Source organism: Falco cherrug, chromosome 1, assembly GCF_023634085.1.
Source record: "Falco cherrug isolate bFalChe1 chromosome 1, bFalChe1.pri, whole genome shotgun sequence".
NCBI classification, from domain to species: domain Eukaryota; kingdom Metazoa; phylum Chordata; class Aves; order Falconiformes; family Falconidae; genus Falco; species Falco cherrug.
In genome coordinates this window covers 89,118,425-89,142,994 of record NC_073697.1, presented here as the reverse complement: position 1 = coordinate 89,142,994, position 24,570 = coordinate 89,118,425, and the positions used below count along the sequence as shown (strand labels likewise).

General features: G+C 45.3%; 2 protein-coding genes across 2 annotated transcripts; both read right to left on the bottom strand.

Moving 5' to 3' along the window:
- Nucleotides 1–171: 171 nt before the first annotated feature.
- DDX51 (DEAD-box helicase 51) lies at nt 172–11,149 on the bottom strand. The gene is made up of 16 exons (XM_055728071.1): nt 11,107–11,149; nt 10,620–10,999; nt 9,989–10,230; nt 9,712–9,862; nt 8,093–8,238; nt 7,680–7,751; nt 7,385–7,491; nt 6,746–6,854; nt 5,281–5,426; nt 4,402–4,600; nt 3,651–3,766; nt 3,442–3,558; nt 2,482–2,583; nt 1,939–2,002; nt 1,627–1,761; nt 172–768 (listed from the first exon to the last, which is right to left on the bottom strand). Exons 1-16 carry the CDS (start codon nt 11,127–11,129, stop codon nt 742–744), a joined length of 2,136 nt encoding a protein of 711 aa, XP_055584046.1. The 5' UTR covers nt 11,130–11,149; the 3' UTR covers nt 172–741.
- An 869-nt stretch (nt 11,150–12,018) lies between these two features.
- Nucleotides 12,019–14,623, bottom strand: MIF (macrophage migration inhibitory factor). Its single transcript, XM_055700806.1, has 3 exons — nt 14,360–14,623; nt 13,120–13,292; nt 12,019–12,286 (listed from the first exon to the last, which is right to left on the bottom strand). Exons 1-3 carry the CDS (start codon nt 14,465–14,467, stop codon nt 12,220–12,222), a joined length of 348 nt encoding a protein of 115 aa, XP_055556781.1. The 5' UTR covers nt 14,468–14,623; the 3' UTR covers nt 12,019–12,219.
- Between the last annotated feature and the right edge of the window lie 9,947 nt (nt 14,624–24,570).

Sequence of the window (24,570 nt, the reverse complement as noted above, 5' to 3'; positions counted from 1 at the left end):
AATATCAGAGGCATGTGCCAAATACAGATAGTAGTTGAGTCCAGTATATTCGTGTTGGGCATCAGACATTTTAGTCTGCATTAACACCAACCTAACAGTAATACCCACTCTCACCACTGTCACAGAGGCCAGAAAATGGCAAGAAAGCTGCCAGACTACAGAAGTGAAAAATGCCTTCAACACTACGTCCATCCCTGTACCCAGGAATCTTTATTAAGACACCTTTTTAAAAATATGTATAGTATTTATTTAAAAGTTGCAGTCACTTCAACCTAGAGCAGCTCTTCAAATGTGCTTCTGCTATAGACACTGTGTAGGTGTTTATGAATTTGCAGATACAGCTGCTTGTACAGGAAAACAGAACCATGAGTTGTCCCTTCGGAGGCCAGCAGCTCCATGCTCCAAGAGCTGTGTAATGGCCCTTCTCTTCACTGGTGGTAGTTTTATATATACCAGTAGGATACGATGCAAAGTCCTCTTCAAGACAACTGTACCTCAGAAAATCTTTTTTTTTTTATTTTTTTTTTTTATTAAACCAGTAACTGAGCTCTGTTCGCAGTGTCCTTGAAAGGGGAATGAGGCCTGTAATAGCCGACTGTGTATGGTGAGGCTGAGGAGCCAACCGTTCACCTCCATTCAGGGGCCACGTCTCACTGTTAACTGTGCTGGGTAGCAGTCCATGACCTATCCTGCTCAGCAGGTTCGGTGCCACAAAACATGAACTTCTCCACTTCCACTCATTCAGGCTCGTTTCTGTGCTCGCTCATTCTGTTCAACACAAAAAGTTGAGAAGGTGACTAAAGATGCCCCCCTCTGAGTCACACAGAAGGGACTTTGGGGAGCAATGGGACAATTAAATAATCCTTTCTGGCCCAGTTCTCAAACCTTCTTAGTCTGCAACTCAGAATCATCATTTTTCAAGAACAGATGTTTATCAGGAGTCCTCACATTTAGAAAGCAGAACACCCACTCAAATCACAGCATGGAAAGTCTATTATGGATCTCTATAGTCTACCCATCTGGCAAGTTAAATGCTACCCTGCTTTTGTGTGAAAGCTCTCAACCTTCTCACTGGTGTATAAAGGAGGGCCTGCAGAAAAGGCTTCCCTGGCTTGGAATACACAACTTCTAGTCAGCATAGCTGTAAACTGCAGTCCTAAAAGGTTTAATCCCTGCATTTTGTTTGCCCTTCTCTGGGTAGCTGCCAAAATCCCAGCTCCAGAGGTAAAGAGAAAGGCAGAACAGAAAAGGGAACACCACAAATCACAGAATCAAATTAATAGAATCATTTAGGTTGGAAAAGACCCTTAAGATCAAGTCCAAGCATGAACCCAGAACTGCCAAGTCCACCACTAAACCACGTCCCTAAGTGCCATGTCTCTCTGTCTTTTAAACACCTCCAGGGATGCTGCCTACCTTTCTTTTAACAGAAAACTTCTTCTCCCCTCCCCACCCTTTCTGAATATTTCATAATGATGCCCCCACAAATGTTGCCCTCACTGAAACAGAAATGTCTCAGTTAAAGGAAAGGATCTTGGTCACCAATACTTGTGCTAGTCATGAGTTGCAATAAACTGTGCAAGTTGTAGTCTGATTTTTTAAAAAATTTCTCCCTGTTTCAATTACCTTGACCGTCTTCTCAAGCTTAGACAAAGCTTCCTCATATTGCTGCACCAATGGCTTTAATGAGTTGCCTTTCACTGGGTGCTTCTTTATGTCTTGGATGCCAGCATCCCTCAACATCCGCAAAAACCTACGCTCCTGTATAACAAAACAGACACCAGAGATGAGACAGACACCCCACTGCCTATCAGCTAGAAAGTGAGCATGTTTTGGAACATGCTGCCTGACTGGAAAAGGTGGGAAGTAGCATGAACCTTACCTTCCTCATGCCCCTGCATGCATGCTTATCAAATGAATCTCAAACCAATGACATACCTGAATCCTAAGGACCAAGCTGAAAGCGACACCCGCTTTTCCTGCACGAGCTGTTCTTCCAACTCTGAAAAAGTAGTGTCAAGTCAGTTTAGCCACATAGTCACTGCTGTTATCAGCTCCAAGAGTCTGATTCTGAAATTCTCCAGATTTAAGAAAGTCTGATTTCAAGTTTTTTGAGGTTAGCACAGCAGGACTACATATAGTTACAAAGGATGAACATTTCCAGGGCTCCTTCAGAGCTGCTGAGCCACTGCAGTTTTCTGAACGTCTAGAAACCCAATATTTGATGCTGTTCAGGACAGTATTTCTAGCTCCTGTGAAAAGCATTTTCTATCATAGGGTGCTATCTCTCTATATGTTTCAATACTACATTACTCTGGTGATGCTACCAGAGCTACATTTTGATTAGAAAGCTATTTGCATATTGAAGTAAAACAAAAAAAAATCCAAAGCTAAAAACCCTTTTAAGTGCTTGTCACCTTTGCTAAGCATTTCAAAGTAAACCAAGCTCAGACATCTTCCTTTTGTTCCTGGTCGTCTTACCGGTGAATATATGTCCTGATGAACTGCGGTGCATCATAGTTTATTACATAATTCACTTCTTTAACGTCAATCCCTCGTGCAGTGGCATCTGTGCTGATCAACCTGGTTTAAAATGTATATATAGTCATTGTCAGGTAACATCTCTTGCACAACACACACAAGTGAACACAGCACAACTCTTGCTAATCTCTGTTCAAACTGGCCAGTCAGCCTCTGACCTCTGAGCACGGCAGCAGCATTGTAAATCACTCATTGTCACTGGCATTATGGGCTGCCTGCAGACCTCCAAGCATCACTAGAGCCTTGCCACCTACTGCTGCTAATGAAAAGTTACTGGGTGTTTCCAGGTTCTCCAAGAATGTGACACTAAGCCAGAAGGCTCCCACTACACTGGAGGTTACAGACCTGTACCTATCTGAGCATTCCATAAAGGCACTGAATGCAGACAGCGAGGTGCGAAATTCCAGTAGTCAAGGAGGAATTTAAACACTGGGTTTGGATAAAAAGAAAATCCAGAAAATAAATATTTACCTACTTCTCAGAGACATCCCATACAGCTATCAAGATCACAAAGCAAATCAAACACATGGATTGAAGTAAATCTGTACGCCAGTCTGATCAGGGATTTCTTTGGTAGGAAGCACTAATACTAAACTTAAGATCTTTTTTCAGAACTGTATGTGTTTTGGGCAGCTATGTGAACAAGCTGTTACGTTTACTGCTTGTTATAAAGTAACACACAGAAATTCAGATTACAGCTAGATTAGAACAGGTCAAATTACATGAAGGGTAAACTCAAAAGTCACAAGTCCAAGTCTCACACCCATCCTACAAGTTGGTTCCTGCACACTCTGTTTTACAGAGGACCCCATTTAACTGTGCTCTTGGTTTTATCTAGCTTTTCACACTGGAAACAGGTTATGTTGCAAGACATGCAGAAAACTCATTTTAGATCCTCACAGTTGTATTTTTCCTTGTTCAAATTCCTTCATGGTTCTCTGTCTCTCATTTGGAGGTAACCGAGAAGAAAATTCAGCCACAGTGACTCCACCAAAGGCTTGAATCAGCAGGAACAACCTGTAGGTAAATGGGTTAGAAACAGTCACTTCATTACTTCTGTAACATTATTTGAAAGATACCTGATACAGTGATCTTATTAATATATTCACCTGTGAGAAGCTTCCCTGGAGTTGGTGAAGCACAACACGCGCGTAAATTTCATCCTCAGCATAAAATGCAAAAGGAGCAAAGGCTTGGAATTCAGATCACAAGGCACATAACATTGCTGCAGTCAACAGGGAAGAAGTTTAGAGAGAAAAATTATCTCTTGCCAAGGCTACCTTCTCTGAAACCCACGACCTGTCCATGACCTACATAGGCTTAGATGTTTTACAGCTGACTAAAGCAGCAAACCCAGACCCCACACTACCCTCTTTAGAATAAGTCACAGTTACACGCTGGGAGGATACAATACAAGGTGGAAACAGGAGATCTGTGTTTTTCTAATGTTCTCACTTCTCCACAGCAAGTAACAACATGTACTGCCTTCTTGTCTAGAGGGTGACCTGTATCTACATGCCTTGAAATGCATGTTATACATACAGACAGTTAGTAAGCACTACTACATTGTTATTACTTATCTCCACTCCCTGTTGATGGTAAACTTAAATCTGCATGAAGAGTTTAATTACAAAAAAAATCACCACTAAGGAAATGAGAAAACAGATGTGCAAAAGCAGAGCACTCTGGGTCATAAGTACTCCCAAAGCCACTTTCGCCCAGCACCTCTGCAATGCTGAGGGAACAGCATAGGGAAAACATAGGGAAGACATATTTGTTTATAGGGTAAACACATAGCTAGACACTCCAGAGTTAAACAAAACTTCAAGTATGATTCATTCAAGAGAATTAATGTCATACCGATAGCCCTTCAGGGAGTGTGTATTTCTTATTAGTATCTTGTTCAGTCTCTGTTCCATCTCCGAGTGTTTTTTTCTCAGAATAGACAGAGGTGAAGAGGCGAGGCTGGAATAAGTCCAGCTGCTGCAGCTTCTCTGGGTCCTGGGTCAGCGTGGCTGAAAACAGCAGTTTCTGTAAGGGCATCTGGGGATAGCAGGAGCTGAAATAAATAGCACATGGAAAATGAGCTTTGAAGATGGGGCAAAGGAGCTCCTCCACAAGTGCCTTCAGATAATGTTACAAGGGAAGCAATTAACTCTTTTTGATGCTCTTTTCCTGCAGGTTATTTTCCACCCTCGTTTTATGGTGGAGTTCACAGACAGTGCTCTCAATCAACTGCACAACCGACATCTATTACCCCTGCGCACATCCTTGCATCCTAGTTATCCTTGTCCTTGTTCTAGTTGCTTCGTTCCTTGGTTGCTGATCTCAGTTTCTGACACATATCTACCGTGCTGTATGAAAACAGCAGCTGCGGGTAGATAATTCCAAGTTTTTCTTCAAATCCATTACTCAGCTTGCCAGAGGGCATTACTACAGTTACTGTGCAAATGAATCACAGACTTGCAGTATTTGTGCATTCTTTTGATGCTCCTTTAGACCAGTTAAGGAAAGCTTGGAGAATACAATACTTATGCTTCAGTCTAAAAGACATCCTCTAGTATCAGCTGTTCACTGCCTGCTTTGTCAAGCTTTGAAAAAGCAGCTGCCTTACTTTGGCAGACATTTCTCAGACCAAGCAAGCTTTGGGAGTGCCTGTGCACTCCCAAAAGCAGGGCAGTGACATCTAAGCGCTGGTGTCTGTGCTACCAGTTCAAAGAAACACATTCTGCAACTTACCTGGCTGCTGTTATAGGCCCTGGTTTGGTCCTCTGAAAAAGCAGGTTGAAGCCAGCGTAATTTTCTACTTGGAATGCAGCTTTGACAATTTGGTTCAGACAGTTCTGGTGCATGTCATCAATCATACGGTCAGCTTCATCTATAATCTGAATTCATAAGGATGAAAACCACTACTTATTAAATACTGTCTAGCACTAGGGAGCTTTGATTTTCATAGAATCATAGAACCATTTAGATTGGAAAAGACCTTTGAGATCAAGTCCAACCACTAATCCAGGACTGTCAAGTCCATTGCTAAACCATGTCCCTAAGCACCACATCTACACGTTTTTTAAACGCATCCACGGATATTGATTCCACCACCTTCCTGGGCAGCCTGTTCCAGTGCCTGACCACCCCTTCAGTGAAGAAATCTTTCCTAATATCCAATCTAGACCTTTCCTGCCATAACTTGAGGTCGTTCCCTCTTGTCCTGTTGCTTCTTATCTGGGAGAAGAGACCCCCCCTCACCTGCCTACAACCTCCTTTCAGGCAGCTGTAGAGAGCAATAACATCTCCCCTGAGCCTCCTTTTCTCCAGGCTGAACAACCCCAGTTCCCTCAGCTGCTCCTCATAAGACCTGCGCTCCAGACCCTTCACCAGCTCTGTTGCCCTTCTCTGGACACGCTCCAGCACCTCCACGTCCCTCTTGCAGTGAGGGGCCCAAAACTGACCACAGGATTCAAGGTGTGGCCTTGCCAGTACCAAGTACAGCGGTATGATCACTTCCCCAGTCCTGTTGGCCACACAATTTCTGACACAAGCCAGGATGCTGTTGGCTACCTTGGCCTCCTGCTCTCCAGCAGATCAACACTCCCACCTAACTTGGTATCTCTGCAAACTTACTGAGGGTGCACTCAATCTTTTTGTAACTTTAACAAGTGAGCCAGAATGTAAGATAATGGAAGCTTCCAGTCAACAGAATTACCTTCTTTGCATATCTTTCCTCAAATGAGGGCAGAAGTTTCTACCCCAAAATTGAATTTTGCTTTTGTTTCAGTGGGTCAGTTGCCAACCTGACACTCAAACTACACACAAATTCATCTGCACATAAACCCAGTCCCTGACTCCTAGTAAGAGATAAAAATCTCCATACCCTACATAAGACTGCAATGTCATCTCTGCACAGAGTCCCATATGGTGGAAGCTACTACAGTCCAGTAATTTACCCTGACCTTGACCAATAAGGCTTTACTTCATGTCTGCAAGAGGCTAAGAGAGAAGGGGAAGTGGGTGGATGCTTGGGTGTCACAAGCTGGAATAAAACACCTCATCTTGACACTGCTGTCTGAGCAATCTGGAGTGTAGACTAGGTCCACATGACAGTCCCAACAGAGATGTATTTGTGTACCATGCAAGAACAAAGCAGGAATTACAGCGGTAATGGATACTACACTAAGGCGGGAGACCTGTGGAGCTGACTTACCAGGAAGCGAAGCTGTGTCAGACTGAACCCCGGGGTCTGGCTAATGTGGTCTGTGAGCCGCCCTGGTGTAGCCACAATAATATCAGCCAGGCTGCAGTAGCCTGTCACTCTGAAAGAACAAGCAGCCCATCAGTACGTTTCTCCCTACACCACAAAGCAAGTAACAGAGATCCTTGGTCAGCAGACCTTAAGATTTTCTTACTATTCAATTAACCTAGAAATAATCAAATATGCACTTTGCTTTGGAGAGCACACAAAGGCAGTGCTGGACACTAAACCATATTCTCCATTGTACTGCCCCACTTCAAACAGAAAGTATCATTCTTCATTGCTCTTAAAGAAAAAAAAAAAGCTTAACCGCAGCAAAGTCCCATAATAATCATCTATACCTGAAGGTATAAGGTAAATGTTTGCATTTTACTCAGCTGGTGAAGAACCCCCAAAATCTAGTAAAACACAACAATCACCAAAAAAAAGGCATAGTAGCAGGCACTTTGACAATCAGTGTCTAGTATATAAACCCACTATTCAAAATCATTATTGCTTGATGGTGTGATGCGATAGCCTGTATTTTGCCCTCAGTTTACTGAGATTAATTTACAATCTCTATAAACCTTAACAAAAGTCCTTTTAACCTACTTTTTCTGGACAAGCATCTCCTGCTCCTTTGCAAAAGATTTCTGGCCAGTAATCAAAACAACCTTCAGACCTGTCCCATCAGTGTAAATGTTGAACACTTTACTCACCTGCAAAGAGACGGGCTTTGTTAGCCACAACGAAATCACTTAGAAGTAATACTTTCCATTACACTAATGACATCAAACCCACTGACAGGTCTTCAACCTGCTTCACAGAACAGCCAAGCAAAATACTGACTGCACCAGCCTTCCCCTCAGCCCAGCCCTGCTCAGAGAGAAGGGGAAGAGCCGCATACCTGTTGTGCCAGTTCTTTGGTGGGCAGAACAACCAGAGCTCGTACTTGGCAAACTACTCGATCTAGCAGAACCTGCCAAGACAAAGACCAGATAAGTCCCCCAAAGCAGCGGGGAGAGAAGGGGCTTCTTGTATCTAACCTAGTGAGAAGAGATGGGCTTGACACATCCTCACAGAGTCTTATGTTTCTCTTTTACTCCCCTCTACCCTCCCAATTCTTCAGGCTGTGCCTGCTGTCTGACAAAACAAGTGGAATGCTGAGATGAAGTGAACTCGTACAGCTCCCTCAGACAGCTACAAGCTAAAAATCTGCTGTTGTGTGTCTACAAATTCCTTGGCTTTCTGACCTACTTCTAAGTTCAGATTTCACTTCACCAAAAGCGACAAAAGGTATTTCACAGGGGGTAAACTCACCTGTACTATGGGTATGACGAAAGACAGGGTTTTACCACTGCCAGTAGGTGCTGAGACACAGATGTCTCTGGGGCGGTATCCTCCCTGCCCCATCAAATACCCATTGGATGCACCCTGTAGAATAGCAGGAATCACCTCTGCCTGAACTGAACAAAAACAGAAACAAACATAAGCTATGGAGTTAATGAACTGGACTAAACCCAGTGTATCCAGAAAAGCAATTACACACAATGAATCTGTTTCCACATTGTGCTGTGGTTGCTACAGACATAAGACAAAGAAATCAAACCCAAGTCTGAAAAGAAATGCTATCTGCATTTATCTGGGAGCTTAGCACTGAATACAGAGATCTCCCTCTCCAAGAATTCAGCTATTTCTAGTGCTCAGCTAGGATGTTACTATGTTAAATACTGTTTTCAACTCACCTGTCTTCTTGTTCTCATGTTAGGAAGGCACTGGGCAGATTCAAAACCTATGAATATTTGTCTGAAAGCATTCTTTAACTGAAGTACAAACTGCTCTTACAGAAACACAGAACATGCAACAAGGCAACGCATCCATAGCTTCCAAGGAGCAAAATGCACAACTGCTATAGGGTTTGGAGTAACTCAAGTTCGCTGCAGAAGAATATACAGAGACTGAAGCAAACAGTTCTGTACAGACAACAGCTTTGGCTGTCATGCATGAATTCTCCCCTTTTCTGGCCCTGTGACAAGCCCTGACAAACTGGCCAACTTTGGTTTATCTATGAGGTTCAGCAGCCAGGGTATCTAGCTCTGTGACAAGACCATATGCAGCGATGCATATGATGTATGACTTCAGCAGACACCATCTTTACCACAGAGAGCACAACACTGCTTGATTTATCTACTACCATGAGCTGGAATTGATTTACGAGAAAACACAGCAGGTTTCTGATAGCAACTTCTTAAGATCTCCCAGGAAAAAATAAGCAGTACCACTTAAATTAAAATGTTGCATAACAACATACTTTAAAAGAGGAGACACATGCTGGCTTTCCAACGTAACCTGGATGAGTCTCTGATAAAATCTAAGCCTCCAGGCTCAGCTGGACCAAGTAACTGACTGAAGGTCAGAGATTCAACCTTCTTCCCTCCTCTCCATATCCCCGCTTCCAGCTGTACTCTCCATTTATTTAGGAGCTGGTACTTATTGTACTCGTTTGCAAAACTGGTGAAATAATGGAAAACCAAGGTTTTTTTGCTTGAATTGTCTTCTGCTGCTTTAATGAGTTGAATGGGTTCCCAGAGAGATCAGATTAGCAGCAGAGATGGTGGAAGGTAAGGAACTAAAGCACATGCCTGGCATACGTGAGAAAAATGGGAGGACACAAGGAAGACCTCCCTCTTTTGGCAGCTGTAAGGCATTACTTCAAGCCACCGTATTTTGTGGAGCTGCACTTATGACTATGTAAGACTTCAATTACTCAGCCTAGATAAAGCTGTGGAAATGAAGGGTTAAAAATAGTGCAGTCACTTTGCTGCATTACACTTGGTTTTTTCTGTATTTTACTTCACTGAGCACATCAAATATACAGCAACAGACTGCAGGAGGTATGTAAGTCAGTTTAGAAAGAAACAAAAGCACTATCAAGGTACCTGGAAAAAAGGACTCTATCCCATTCATTTGCAGCTTTTTCAACAATCGGGGATGAATTCCTGGGACATCTCCGATTGGAATCAGATTATCTTTGATACGTTTCTGCACTAGTTTGGGTTGAGCAAGCCACTGTGGTAAGAAGGGCTGAACCTGAGATGGAGACAAGGAGAGTAACAAAGCACTTCTGCCATCAAACAGACAATATCATATGTAAAATAAGCTGGTAAGATGCATGTTCCTTCCTGACCATCATCATAATTCACTCAAGCTAGTTACCTTCTGCACTGGCTTTCTATCATAGTCTCCAAGAACCACCAGACTGGAGGGTGGAGGATTTGCCCCTTCCTCTGAGGCTAAGGACAGCTCCTCCTTTGTGCTCTGATTTCCTTCAGCTTTTTCACTGTTCTCTTCTTCCCTTGTTTCAGCTCCCTCTGTTTCCTCATCCCTCTTCTTCCTTTCAGAAGACTTATTTTTAAAGTTATTTCTGTTTTCCTTTTGCTCGATGTGTTCTTCAGAATCTGGAATTTGGATAAGAGGAATACAAAGCCACAGGTAAAAACGTGCTACAGAAAAGGGACATAAGGAACATTTTACAACGTAGGACTTATTTGACAACTTGCAAGCTCCTCTTTCTTCCTAAATCCAAATGCAAAAGTCAAACGTTTCTTTGACAGTATGAGGGCAAATGAAGACTGAGATGACATGCCTCCCTCCTTCATTTACACTAAATGGATCCTCAAAACTTGCAATATGGGGCTTTCCTCTAAAAAAGGAATTACTTTTGGGACGTATTAAACAGAGAAAAACAAAATCGGGTAAATTTGGCAAGCCACTCAAAGGGCAACTTGTCTTTTGAGAACTGTCGACCAGAATAAACTGAAATCCTACGGCCTCAGTTTGCCGCTACCTGCTTCAGTCCTCTCTTGCCGCACTTTCGATTTTCTATTTTCTTTCTTCTTCGAGGGAGTGCTGCCATCTCCTGCCTCCTCAGTACCCGCCCCTTCCTCAGAAGAGCTGCAAGGCTGTCGTTTCTTCTTTAGCTTCTTCAGTCCTTGTGCACAGGGTTGCTCATCGCTCTCCTTCTTCCTTTTTCCAACGCCGGGCTCGCCTCCGGGGATCGGCGCTGGGCCGGTTGCCCCGGTCAGCTCGTCCTCCCCTCCGCCGGCCTGCGCCTCCCGCTGCTTCCTCAGCTGCCGGGCTTTGGCTTGCTGCCGCAGCCGCTCCAGCAGGGCCCGAGCCCGCTCCTCCGCCTCAGCCCCCTCCTCCTGCTCCTCCTCCCCGCCGTACCTGCAACAGCCAAACAAAACCTCCTCAGGCACAAGCCACCCGACCATCCCCCGCTCGAGTCTGTGCCGCAGCCCCCGCAGGCGGGACGGGGTCGGGCCATCGGGTACCTGTTGATGCAGAAGAGCGCCATAGCCGCGTCGCGCCGCCCGGGCGCACGGAGATGACGTCAGCGGCGCCCGCGTGGCGGTGGCGGAAGGCTCCAGAAGGCGCGGGGGCGGGCGGGCGCGCGCCGCCTGCCGGCAGGGGAGGGACACCGCCGCGCGCAGCCTGAGGGGAGAGCGGCGCTGAGGGGCGGGCGGGAAAGAGCTCGAGGCGCCAGCGGGCGGGAAAACGCTGAGGGGAGAGAAGCCCCTCCGTCGCGGCCCGCCCCAGCTCTGCCAGGTGGGAGCACGCCTCCGAAGCACCGAGGGCCAGCAGAGCACAGCATAGCTGCAGGCACAGCTAGCTGGCCGAGAGCACAGGGGCTCACCGTACCACCGCTGGCCTTCCAGCACAGCGCCCCCAGTGCTGAGGGCCACCTCCCTGAAGGGGACCGGCGGCATATGCAGTGGGGGGTAGCAGCATTTCAACTGAGCAAGCAAAAGCACTCCTTCCTTGCTTGGCCCCACGAAGGTGGCACGTCAATAGAGGAAAAAAAAAACATCCCTGAAGCTGCAGGCACAGACCTGGCCCAAGGGCTGCTTCCACTGTGGCAACAGAGAACACAAAAGAAATAAAAAAAAAAAAAAAACCACCTACAGCACAACCTCCACTGCCCCACCAACCCACAGCTGCAAGAAGTCCTAAAGGAACCTACAGCCTCTGAAGCCCAACAAGGTAAAAAAAAAAAAAAAAACAAAAAAAATCACCATGGAGTGCTGTCAGCCACCTGCCACTCAGTCTAACCCTACTGTGAAATACCATGTCTGAGAATAAAAGCAAACCTCAAGTGTTCCTTTTGTTTGCTTTAGCAGAGTGAAACAGTTCTGTTACCAATTGCCCAGCTCCACCCCCAACCTGCCAAAGACTACACCACACAGTTTACTTCTAAATCTTTTATTTGTTTTCTACACAGAGAAAACAGGAATGTTGAAGCAGCAATATTTAAACACACTAGCAAGGAGCCATCAATCTGTGAGAGCGCACAAAATCCAACACGGGGCCATCTGTGCGGTGGTCTCTGCTACGGGGCAGGATCAGGGTAGGTCCAGGAGCAGCCTCTTCAGACAGATGGGAGAGCTCTACGCAAAGGTGGAGCCATTCCAGCCCACATTGGCAGCATTCATGTCAAAGTAGTTGATGTACACTCTGCAGAAGAGGCACAGGAAGACACAAACAATGACTTCATTAACTCATTTGTGTAAGTTATGAGTGAGACAGAACAGGACAGGGGGCAGTGCTTCTTATTCCTCAGAAGAAATGTCAAGCTTAATTTTTACCAAAACCTAGCTCAATTCTCCAGCACACATCCAGAAAAAAAAAAAATCAATATTCCTCAGAGTTCCTGGAACTGCACTTTTTTTTGTCTTCAGTGCAAACTCTTCTTCAGTCTGGGACCATTCAGACACCAGACAGCTTTTGGTTAGCAGCCTGTCAAGAATTTCCAAAGATCAAAACCTTTTGTTTCTGAGCACTGCAGTCCTTCACACGTGTCAAATAGACCAGCAGCCCCACGAAAGCCAAGCAGGCCCTCAGGGTCAGCTCTGCACTTCTGCCTCCCAACCCCAGCGTGTCAGTAGCAGCTGCACACAGACACTCCCCCCAAGGCTCCACTGCCTGCGAGGGAACCATTCACAGCCTGCTGGTTTCCACTTGTTCTTTCAGTTCCAGCCTGTTAATGCTCCTCCATCATGCTTTCAGCCTCCCATCACCAGAGGACAAGACATCACACCTGAGAGGCAAGCTGTACCACTTGTCAGTCCTCTGGTATTTTTCCCTACTCTGAGAACAGGAAGCCATTTAACAGAGGGCTCAGATGTAGTCATTAAACTCTTAACTGGACATGAAAACACTGCAGATGAGCACTTGCTATTTTCTCAGTCACATGGACTTATTCCTGGCTTGCTGTATTTTTAAACAATCTTGTCAAAGTAATTTCAGAAAGCCAGATAAATAAGGTTAAAACTGTGTCCCAGCCTCACCTGTCTGCAGATACATGCAAGTGCTTAGAGATGAGATCACACAGCAGCTTGGTGTAAGTCTTGTTCTGCTGCCCTCCTATTTTGCCGATGCTGTAAAGGCTGCAGAGCGCGCAGGGATCAGTGGAGCCCCCGAAGGACATCATCTGATCAGGTACGATGTGCACAGCTATGTACTGCAGTAGGAGAACACAGTTACAGCAGGTCAGACCTTCCCTCTCAATGCAAACTTGCTTTACCTACCAACTTAAGCAGCACAGTTGTGTTCTGGGCTCAGGCAGCTCGCCCTCTGCACCCTTCCCAGCCTCTGGGGAAGCATTAACGGCTCAAGTCGCTGCAGCCCACACGGGCGGCATGGCTGTGCATGCTCAGGGATCCCCTCAGCTTTAGGGACAAAGGTTGTGCTTGGGCAAAGCCGCAGGTAAAAGGGACACTCCTGCCTGCCACAGCCCCACCACTGCATGGGGGGAGAGGCACCGTGGCTGGAGATAGAAGCCTTAAGACTATATTTTCGTGCCAGAATCCACATCCTCAAATCACTGACAGAGCCACCGGGCCTGTCTAAGAGCCTGTCTGCAATTCAGCCTTACCGGGCCGGGACTTCTCAGGCTGCAGCGTTTTGGCCCAAGAGGGCCGCATCCGACCGCGGGGTAAGCGGGAACAGCCCGGAGGAGAGCTCGGTATCTGTGACTTGGCTTTGCCAGGCTCGCTGGCCGGGCAGACACCAGCCCCTTCCCCCAAACGTGCCGCCAGCACAGCTCCGCGGCTGAAGCCCCGATTCCTGGGCAGGAGCGCTGACAAGTCTCCGCCGCCGTAGCTACGTGAGCACAAGAGCTCCCTGTGGGTCAGGCTGCTGCGCCGGGCGGCCCGGCTGATGGCCGCCGGGCCTAGGGAAGGGCAGCAGCGCAGGCAGAGGGAGGCCTGCCGCCGCGCCACGGCTCCCGCGGGGAACTGCCGGCACGGGGGGCGGCGGGCGGGACGGGCACCAGCCCTTCCCCTGGTGCAGCGGCGCCCGCGGCCACGCTGTGCCCGCAGGCGCTTGCTCTGGGCGGCCGCGGCCCCGCCGCCCCTGACGGCCGAGAGAGCCAGGGCCTCCCCTCGGCACCGGGCCCGCCGACCCTCGGCACACGTGCTCGCCACGCTCCCAGCCCTGCCCCGCCGGCCCCATCCCGCGGCGGGCTGCGCTCCCGGAGGCCCCCGATCCCCCGTCTCCGGCAGCACCGGCCCCGCCGCCCGTCCTCACCTGCGCGGGCTTGCCGGTGGCCTTGGCCAGCTGCTGGGTGAGGTCGCCCAGCAGGCTGTCGGGCACGGCGTCCTTGCAGACGTTGGTCTGGATGGCGAACATGGGCATGGTGGCGGTAATGGGGGGCGGCGGGGCCGGCGGCGGGAACGGAACGGTGCGGCGGGAGCGGCGGCTGCACAGTGGAGCGAGGCGGTGGCGGTGGCGGCGGCGCTTTTAGTGCACGCGGGGCCGCGCCGGCCTTAAAGGGGCCGCGCCCGGCGGGGAGGGAGGAGGGCCGGGGGGAGGGCGGGGGGGAGACTGCCTCTTCAATCTGCTGCCCTGGCTGCGGATTACGGCGTCCCTCCCGCGGCAGGCTCCCCGCCGGAACTCTCCCCCCTTTCCGCTGTTATTCCTTTGCTTTGTTACTACCATGGAGCGTTTTTTTGGGGGGTATATTGTAGGCTCCTCCCTGGAGCTGAGTCCTGGGCAGTTCATACATAACCTGGTGTCAGCGCTTGTAGCACTCCCACCGGCACTTGCAGGATCAGGGCCAAAAAGGCCCTAGTTCGGCAGTTGCAAAAAAGGATACTTGCCCTTGCTCCGAAGGGATTTTTTTTCTTTTGCAAGATAAAGGCACATTTGTGCGGTTTGTGTTTTAACTGTGTGCATAGCTTTAACACGATGTAAGCAGAACGGGCTGACTTACTGGCATGTTAATTACTCTAACGTTTTTCAGTCAAGTTGAAAGTATTCTGTTATTCCTCAGCATCCTCATTTTCACATCATATAGGCAGAAGTAATCTTTTTTTACTTAGAAATGAAATGGGGTGTGTCTATTCGGAGGCGAGAGGCAGCGTGAGAGATGAGCCGCATGCTGGGCTATGTGATGCGATGCACGTAGGCTGCAGAGGGCATGACTCCCCACTCTGCCTCTTACACCGCCGTGGCTGCAGCGCAGCTCTGCTTGAAATGACTCATAGGAAGGCTCAAGAGGATCAGGCCCAGAGCCCTCCACACAGACATTTCACACGCAGGAATCAAGCACATGTTAATTTTTAACAAGGTCCCAGCACCGCTTGCTGCTGCTAGAAAACTCAACCATATGTACAGGTTACATGTGTGAACACACATAGCCCTGAAAGAATAATAAAGGATGGTGTTGTATGGGATCGCTCTGCAGTGGCACAGGCTAAACCGCTGAGAACTGGTGCACTTACTTAAGAACTGAAGATATATTTCTTTCCTTTGATATCCTCAGCTCCTTGCCATTGTGTAGTACCACTCACTCCTCCCACCTTCCTGCCTCACAGATTCGTTGTAGGGATGTGGGTGGGGTGAGAATTCTGTCAGTGCAGAGAGAAAAATTGGAAAGCATATCACCACCAGTGTGCACTGCGGCCTGCCAGGCCCAAAGTGTCAGACCCTCACCATACTGTCACACAATAGAGAGACATTTGCAGTTTCATTCTCCTTTGCCTCTTTGACTAAGGAAAAAGCAGTGTATACATTTTTATAGCTTCTAAAGATGCATTTTTAGAAGTTAACCAAATACCAGTGTACTTGTGCACACCTCTCCCTCAAGTGATTGCTCTACACTCATGCATTCATAGTACATTTCCTGGATGGAGAGCATCTGTTTTAAAACACAATTGTTTGTGATTGAAATATGAAAACAAAGAAATGTGTCTAAGAGGAAAATGAAAAGTAAAACGTGTTACATAAATATACCAAAGAGCATTCTAATGATGTGCCAGAGACAGAGGCAGTTTTATGTTCCCTATTAGGGAGCATAAGGATTGTTAGCAAGTGGTGGTGGTCTTAGTTGTAATTATGTCATAAGATACCATAGGAACACACATTTCAAGGTCTGACAGCTCTAAGAACTCTGAAAGCACCTAGCATAGAAAGGCTTCAGAAATTATGTGGGGCAGTCTGAAGCCTTTCCTGGAGGCTGACTGCAAATAGCAGTGCTGGGGCATTCATGGGTTGCAGTTGTACATATCCAACTGCATCACAGTCAAAACCTGAGCACAGAGCAACTGGACCAGGGAGGAGGAGCCGGGAGAACATCAGAGAATGCTGGTGCTGTGGCTCTAAGAACAGGCAGAGGCAGCATTCCTTCAGTGAGTGTATGAAGAAGGCAGGCAGATTTCTGGAGAAGAAAACTGCCTCCCCATGGAAGGTCCTGCTGTGCTTAGGGGCTTTGCAGCCATTATGTCAAGAGAATACCTACCTCAGGTCATGTCTTCCTTCCTCAATGGGCAGCTCCACATGCTTTAAGTGGAGTGGACAGCATTTAGTAAGACATACTGTATTTAGAGGCCAAGTAGCACATTGCTTTGTTGGCTGTGCTGCTTTGATTCACCAAAGCAGTTTTAATTTTTTATCCCAACAAAGCATTTTTGCAGGTTGAGGTACAGGCTTGTTTTTAAAGATTGGTTACAAAGCAGGCTGCGATAGGGGCAAAATGGGATGCTCACAACAGAGCTCAGAATAGGGTGAGATGGGTTTGTTCTTCCCGATAAAAAGTCTTGATACACCTGACTTTGGAGATTCAGGAAACGTACCTGTACTCAATCTTTCTATTGTACTTTCGAAACAAATAATCTTAGCTGACCCAGGGCTTAAATATTTGTATGTAAATCTTCCTTTCATAGTTAATTCACCACTTTCGGCCTCTGGGAATGGCTCACTGTGCCTCTGTCTCATTTTGAGCTGTGCTCTAATCTTCACTGTCACTGCAAATTGTTCAGTGGATGAAAAGGGGAGGGCAGAACAGTGAACAGTGGGTTTTTCCACTCACTCCCTCTGTCTATACTGAGCCCTGGGAGACTGACAGCACAAGTTTTTCTGCTAAGCAGCTAGATATCCATGTAGTGTAGATCTAAGGAGGACCCAGACTGCAATCCAACCCTTTTAAAGAGAGACAGTCATGTCTTTCCTTCTTTTAAAGGGAGGTCCGTATGCCACATTGATAGCCACACTTATTGACTGAAATGTATTTTGAAATTAGGTCAAGATAGTTCTACTTAAATTTGGCCAGGATGTTGAACATGAAGAGGGCTAAGGCATATCCAAATGGAGCATTCATTTTCACGCACAAGATTAAACTGTTTTAAAAAAAAGACAAAAGCTTCTGTTAAGAGTATTTTGAAAAGGCACCTTCCATCTCAGCCACAGGCCTTTCCAGCTTAACAAGACAGTCCCAGTCATAAGGGTCCTGCTGGATTTTTACTTTTATTTAAGCAGCAGATAAGATGTTAAAACAGTAATGGGTAGCAGTGATTAGGGTACCACTGCCTTTTGCATTTGTGCCAGATACCAGTAACATGATGAGAACTGCAGTACTGACAAAACATGGTGAAGGTTCAGGAATAAGCTGTTAACCACCCAGGGGCACCTCGAGCAAAGGTGGTGTTGTTCCAGCTTACGTTGCCAGCACTGATGTCAGAGAAACTGACAAAGATTCTGAAAGGGAACACAGACACCATTAGCTGCTGAGAGCAGGGTGCTGCAGGCTGGCCAGGGTGTTCCTGCAACAAGACACAGAGGCGAGTGTTTCAGCTGTTTGTTCAGCAGGTCACAAAGCAATCTGGAGTAGACCTTGTTCTCTCGCTCCCTTATTTTGTCAATACTGTAGAGAAAGCACATAGCACAGGGGTCTGTGGAACCACCAATGGACATCACCAGATCAGGAGAGATCTGTATTGGTAGATACTGTTGGAAGAAAAAAGGTATATTATTTTCCTATGCAATATTAAGAAAAGTTTTGAAAATCCAGGAAGGTATTTGTGTACCTAAACTGCAGTGAAAATAGATGCATGCCTATCAGTTACATTTTTGAAATTCTCCTGCATGTACTTCATTCCACTTCCAGGCTTCCTAAATATTTTCCTGCAAGTCACAAAGACGAGAAGGTATGAAATACAACCATATTCCTATGAATAGCATTTGGGAACAGGCATTGCCATCACAATTCTTTCACCTATTGCAGACTGGCTATATTCTTAACTAAAAGCAATAGCAGCACAAAAAAGCAGTCCCACACACTTGGAGATGCTTTTCACTAAAACACAAATAGCTTGACTCTTGTTCTTACTAAATTACCTTGCAGCACAGATCCTTCCCTGCCTGTCATCTCGTTGAAGTCTTTCCTCCACACCTTGCTTGCCATGTGCAAGGCTTTCATGTGTTGACATCTTACTGTTCAGGTTTGCATTCTAGTCTAAGACACTCACTGCTGTGTCAAGGGCCAGTAAAAAGACATACTATTTAGGCTTTGGAGTCTTGATTCCTAATAATTGCTCTGGCTGGGTAAGGGCAGTTGCAGGGGAAACCACTGCACTTTGTGTGCTGGGCTGCCTATCCACAGGCGAGTGACTGCTTGTGGCTGGCCAGCAGCAGATACTCTCCTTTGGTACCCAAACATAAGAGAAGCCTAGAAAAAAAGCAGATGGGTAATGTGGAGTCCACCATGTAAGCAGACTCTACTGAAACATTCAAAATAGAGCAAGAGGCATGCATGGGTATTGATCTAGAGGAGGGAATCGCAGAAATGCTCAGTGCCTGACAAATGCTGCCGACCTTGCAGAAAACACCATGCACTGTAGGTAAATGCAGCTTTCAGCTCCAGTGTGCCCAATTACCTGCCAAAAGATGGTTCTGGATGCTCAGCCCAGATACACTGTTGGAAGGAGAACCCTATAGTAACATCTTTATTGACTTTGAATTTTGGGTAGAAAGTTCAGGTGCTCCAAGAGCTCAGTGACCTGCAATACCTCCAGAACCTCCCCTGAGCCACCGGTGCTCTTTGCCTGTGCCGGAAGGTCAGGTGCGAGTGGGGGTGTGCAATTGCATTGCTGCCACACTACGTTCCAGAGAGATTTTGCACCTCACTGGCTCTCGCTGCAGTCTTCCCTGCTGAGGTAAATGTGAACTGACACAGCAAAGGTCTAAATCAACATACCCCTCATTAAACAAAATACAGCCTAATCCTACTTTTGTTCTTGCCAGCAGGAAAAATAGAAAGTATCTATGTTAATATTAATGGCCAGCCTGCAATTTTCCCTGCTGCTAATACACAGTGTCAGATCCACACACTGGGGAATCCAGGGATCAGTTCCTTTGGCATCCATCTGACTTCTGTTCTGTTCTTACCCACGTTTATTAGCAGCGCATCATTGGAACTCAGCAGCAATTAACCCTCTTGGTAAAACAAGCTAGCCTGAGTACCAGGAGTTGTCTGGGTAATTAGTCTTGGCCATCACTTACAGCTTGTTTGGGTGCAAGGGTTCATCAGACCACAGCAGTACAGGATAAGCCAAGGAGATCCTGCTGAGGTGCCACTTGCCTGGCCCTGCTCTCCCCTGGCTGGACACCCAGTGCTATCAACGTTATGCCAAATGTAGGAACACATATGCCTTTAACATCTATCCCAGAAGCAGATTATTATTTAAAAAGAAAGAATCAAATTGAAGTGTTAATCAGCATTATTTTCTTTGTAAAGCAGTTTGAAGATGTTTGAAACAGTTTTTCCAGTAGGAAAAGAACTACTTGATTAAAAATCAGTATTTCTTTTTCCAAATGGTACCGTTTCCTGCGAGAGGAAAGCTCTGCATTCCTGCCCACCCTAATCCTTTCCTTCTTTCTCTGTTATAACTAAGAGACTCTCCCTTTCCTATTACCTCCTTTGTCACGAAGAGCTTGCATGTCCTCTTCAAAAAAATCTCTTTGTTGTTCCCTGTACATTTCTAAGTCCCATTACATATCCCTTCCACGCGGCTGCACAAACCTGTTCCAGCTGCATCCCAGCCCTGGCCTCTAGCTTTATATTCAGGAGGTGTTATGCAAGAACCACCAGCTGACACCCCCTCACCCCCTCCAACAGCAAGTATTTGTTTGCTAGACTGATAAAAAAAAGTTTGTTGTTTTGTTTTGGTTTTTTTTTCAAGAGGGATAGAACACATCAGTTTTACATAAGAATTTTATTATATTACTGCATGTGTTGGAAAAAAAATCCCCTTACCTCCTGTTTACAGTTAAGCCTGCTTTCTGTGGGGATGAGGCTTATACAAGCCTAAACCATGCTTCTCACTATTCCCTGAGATAACTAACTTTGGTCAAATTTGGCAGAGATTGATTTCCTACAAATTTAATGAGATTGGCTGATTGCATAGAGCTCCATTACTGTCCCTACAGAGAGAGGCGCCCCCTTTATCAGACAAACAATCTTCCTGGAAGAGACACGGTAGAACGAGGCTTCTCCAGGTCAACTGGCTTTTTAACTTGACATCAAATCAATTTGGTGAGAACATCCAACCACATACAACTGTCTTTTAAAGTCTATAGCCATACAACAACAAATAGAAATATTCTAGTATCAATGCTGAGCTGAGAATTTCTAGTTGGTCAAAGAAATGTCAGTACTGTTAACTGTCCCACTACTGGTGGGTTCCATTGTGCAAGTCCAATGCAGAACCTGAATGAAGTCACAGAAACTTTAAGAATTTTCCTCCAAGAACTAGCTGAAATCTTGCTGCAAGTTAAGCTGGCTACTTCCTGCCTTATGCCACTGAGGAAGGAAAAAAATAAAAATACTCCCATCTCTTTCATAATAGCCTCCCTCTTCAGCCTTCTCTCCTAGAAGAGCCAGAATATTTGTTGATCCTTATAGTCTCTGATTTCTTTAACATTGTTCCTTTGGTGCATCAGTAATCTGCCTACCTCTTTCTCAAAGTAAAGGGCCTGAGGCTGAATGAAGTGCTCCTGCTGAGGCTTACTTCTAACTTGCACACAACAGAAGTGAAATTCCCCCGCTTCCAAGCATTGTCTTAAGTCTTATTTGTGTTGTAACTCATAATAGCTCCTAAAATCCTTTGCTCTTTGGTTAATTATTATTTGTCTTTTGTGCAGTTTGACTTGTTAATTGGCTATTGAAGGAAAGCTTCTTGATTTGAGAGGATACCTCTTACTACCTTCTTGAATCCTTACTGTCTCCTGTGCATACAAGCTACTGTCATCTGCACATTTCAGTCCACTGGGTCATTACTGGAAGTGCTGACTAGGTCTGAGTGTAAGACACTAATGTGGGACTATTTAAAACATTCCTAATTTTGACAAAACCATGCCAGCTGCTTACAATTTTCTTCTTACCATTTTTAAGACATTCCAAATTTTGTTCTAATATTTTCAGTTATCCCACTTGGTTTTTAATTTTAGGTCCATTTCCCCCCCTCTTCTTCCCTTCTCAGGACACTTCCACCTGCAGCAGTTATCAAACAATTGCTAAAGGGTTCAGAGATCTCTATTGCTATCTTAAGTAGTTCAGGGTGACTACCATTTCAGAGCATTTTATTTCTATGAGGAGCAAAGATCTGCTCAAGAACTTCAGGTGTCCCAGCGCACAGAGAAATGTTTGCTGGGGAACCCTCAGTACCCTTTCTGTAGGCACCAGACCTTCATTCTTTCTATTGTTTCAAAGCATAACTCCCAAAAATAAATATAAGAAACATGTTTTGAAAATGCTCATTTGCTAGTGAATATGTAGAAAGGGTACTTCACCAAGCTCTGCTACAAATCTATAGCTGATTCACTTAAGTCACTGCTACCACAGCAGCTGAGGAGTAACTCATGCTATAGAGCTGTAAGCTCTATAGCTTTAGGAGTTATAAGCTATAAGAGCAGCTTTCACTTTGTTTTTCATATTCATCAACAGCCTTCAGTAAACAACTGATAAAGTGACCAGTGACCTTTCAAGATTAATTAAGAAAATAAAAGCCTTATAAAACCCTATAAGGCCCTTAATGACAGTACCTCATTACTTCATCTCAGTAGCATATTGCCATGGGTTTTGGTAGGTAAAAATCCCTCGGTCTGGTAATAAAAGCAGCAGACAGATTTTATTCTGGTGCTTTGACTACAGGTAGTAGGATGTCACATGGGTGTTTTTACTGTATGTCCAAGCAAGCTGAATACCTTATTTTTTTCCCTTCAGCTGTAACCACTAGACTACAGGCAATTTGGTGGCAGATAACAAGCATGTATCCAGCAAGAAAGTTAGGGGGCGAGGCTTACTTCAGTCAGCTAGATTCTTAAGAAGCACTCACAGAGATACCCATGTATATATACCCCCCCACATCCAACATCTTGACCTACATGGAGTACCATCATACACAAAGCTAGTTTAAATACTTCATTTTGAGATCTCAACAGAGCTAAGCTACAGCAAACATATTTGATATTTGTACAGAGAAGACTAAATACTGGTGAGGTATATCAGGTATGTATATATAGATGAGGTATATTAGTTTGTCACTGAAAAATAACTAATTGCATAGGCACAGCTGACTAAATAAGGAAAACATCTGAGCATCTAGACTTACCTATCCTGGTTTGCCCATTGCTTTTGATAACTGCTGGGTGCGCTCCCCCATGAAAGACTCTGGAACTTTATCTTGCTTATATTCATGCTAACAATGAATTTAGGCACCTTTGGATCACAAGAGGGTTTTCTTTCAGCTCACCTTGTTCACAGCTTTGTTCCTAACCCACCCACAAAATAACCTACCCCACTGTGCCAGTAAGCACCTCAGGAGTCTTTAAATAGTGACACCTTCTGCAGGTGCACCTGGAATGGTGGGAGTGTCTTGGGAGAGGTGAGCCTGCATGTGCTGTCTGCAGGCTGTTAATGCAGGCAGTCAATGTGCAGCTTTCCTAGGAAGGAAAGCTGGCTTTTTGCAATATTGAAATCAAAGCATCCAAAATAGCATTTCATATTTGGATACAGCTTGATCGTGAAAACCAGTGAAAAAGCAAGTGTTTCAGAGACTGTGAGTGGAAGAGTTATAATGTACTTCTTTATGCAAGTCTTAAAATTATTTAAAACATTTAGATGGATGCCTCAGTTGTGGGGTCTGGAACTCTTTCTGTGGAATAGACCAGAACAGGAAAAAACCCAGCAGCACATGTTGTGGAGACCTTTCCTGACCTGTGACTAAGTCATAACAAAGATGCCTTAAAATCAAGTTTTTGATTTTCTGCTGTGGTGAGCACTGGATTCTACATACTCAGAGAAGGCTTGTTTTCAGCTTGCTCCTTTGTTGTGCAAATAGACCTGTAACAGTCAACAGGATCTCCCAAGAGATAGGAAATCCACAGGCTTTCTAAAATGAGCAGGTTTTATCCAGAGCTGAGTATGTGGCAGGGCTGGCATCAATTCTCTTTGCTGCCTAGTAAAGTCTTACATGAGAGAAGTGATTTAGCGGGGTTTTATGGCATTTGGTAGGGGGTGTTTACAGTGAGATGTCTGTGTGTGTAAAGCAGGTTGAAAATGCTGATGAGCATAAAATAAATGGTTTATCAGTCTCTCCATGTTAAAGGTGATGGGCGTCTTTATGCTTGGCAGTTTCTGTGAGTTAAAGGCTCTTCTACTCACTCCATTTCCCAGCCTGTGGAAAAAGAGGGAGAGCATTCTATAGCTTGTGCTAAATGCTTGTACTGCAATGGAGTAACTTAAACAAATACTTTTAAATGGTGAAAACCTCTGTATGAACATGCTTAAGTTGATTGTGGGTGTATGTTGATTTTAAGTCAGTTCCTTCACTGTAGTACCCTTGCTAAAAAAGCCAGCAAATAAAAAGTCAGGATATGAATTACTATGTGCCAGTGTTCATCTACAGCCCATGTTTGTGGATTGCATTTCCTGTATCCAAAGCGTTCTGAAAATAATGAAAATCCTGAAAAAAATCCAGAAATAAAATCTGTTTGTATGAATTCCTTTTTCAGCATGTTTCCTATGTCAAAGCATTAAAAACAAACTCAAGTGACTGTTCCATCTGTAAGGGGAGGATCTGCTATTTTTAATATTGATGAATCTTTTCTTCAGTGATTAGTTGGAAGCAGGTGGCATGATGCAAAGCATTTAGTCACAAATTATACCATAGTTTTTAGTGGTCACTTGGAAAAACTTAGACTGTATTTCCAATGAACTTCACAATCTATTTTTTCTGCTGGGTACAATAATCACTCGTTATTCACAGTTTGCTTACATAACAAGAAAAACTTTTCCAAAACAAACTCTTTCTTCTCTGAAAACATCTGATGTAATTCCCAGAAGCTGATGTACCAGGTTGGAAATCAGATCCTTAGACACCACAGATGCTCTTGGGAGTGTGCTTTATTTTATAGCAGCCATTTTACTTCTTTTGCATACAATAATATCTCTGTTTGGCAGG

What these genes read in the sequence shown, in the direction of transcription:
- DDX51 (XM_055728071.1), bottom strand. Translation starts at nt 11,129, where the DNA reads ATGGCGCTCTTCTGCATCAACAG. An exon ending in GATAGAGTCCTTTTTTCCAG is followed by an intron (nt 8,239 to 9,711) that starts GTACCTTGATAG and finishes GTTTTTGTTCAG; the next exon opens with TTCAGGCAGAGGTGATTCCT. An exon ending in TCGTCATACCCATAGTACAG is followed by an intron (nt 7,752 to 8,092) that starts GTGAGTTTACCC and finishes TTGTCTTGGCAG; the next exon opens with GTTCTGCTAGATCGAGTAGT.
- MIF (XM_055700806.1), bottom strand. Translation starts at nt 14,467, where the DNA reads ATGCCCATGTTCGCCATCCAGACCAACGTCTGCAAGGACGCCGTGCCC. An exon ending in CCACCGGCAAGCCCGCGCAG is followed by an intron (nt 13,293 to 14,359) that starts GTGAGGACGGGC and finishes CTCCTACTGCAG; the next exon opens with TACATAGCTGTGCACATCGT. An exon ending in TTGCATGTATCTGCAGACAG is followed by an intron (nt 12,287 to 13,119) that starts GTGAGGCTGGGA and finishes CCTCTTCTGCAG; the next exon opens with AGTGTACATCAACTACTTTG.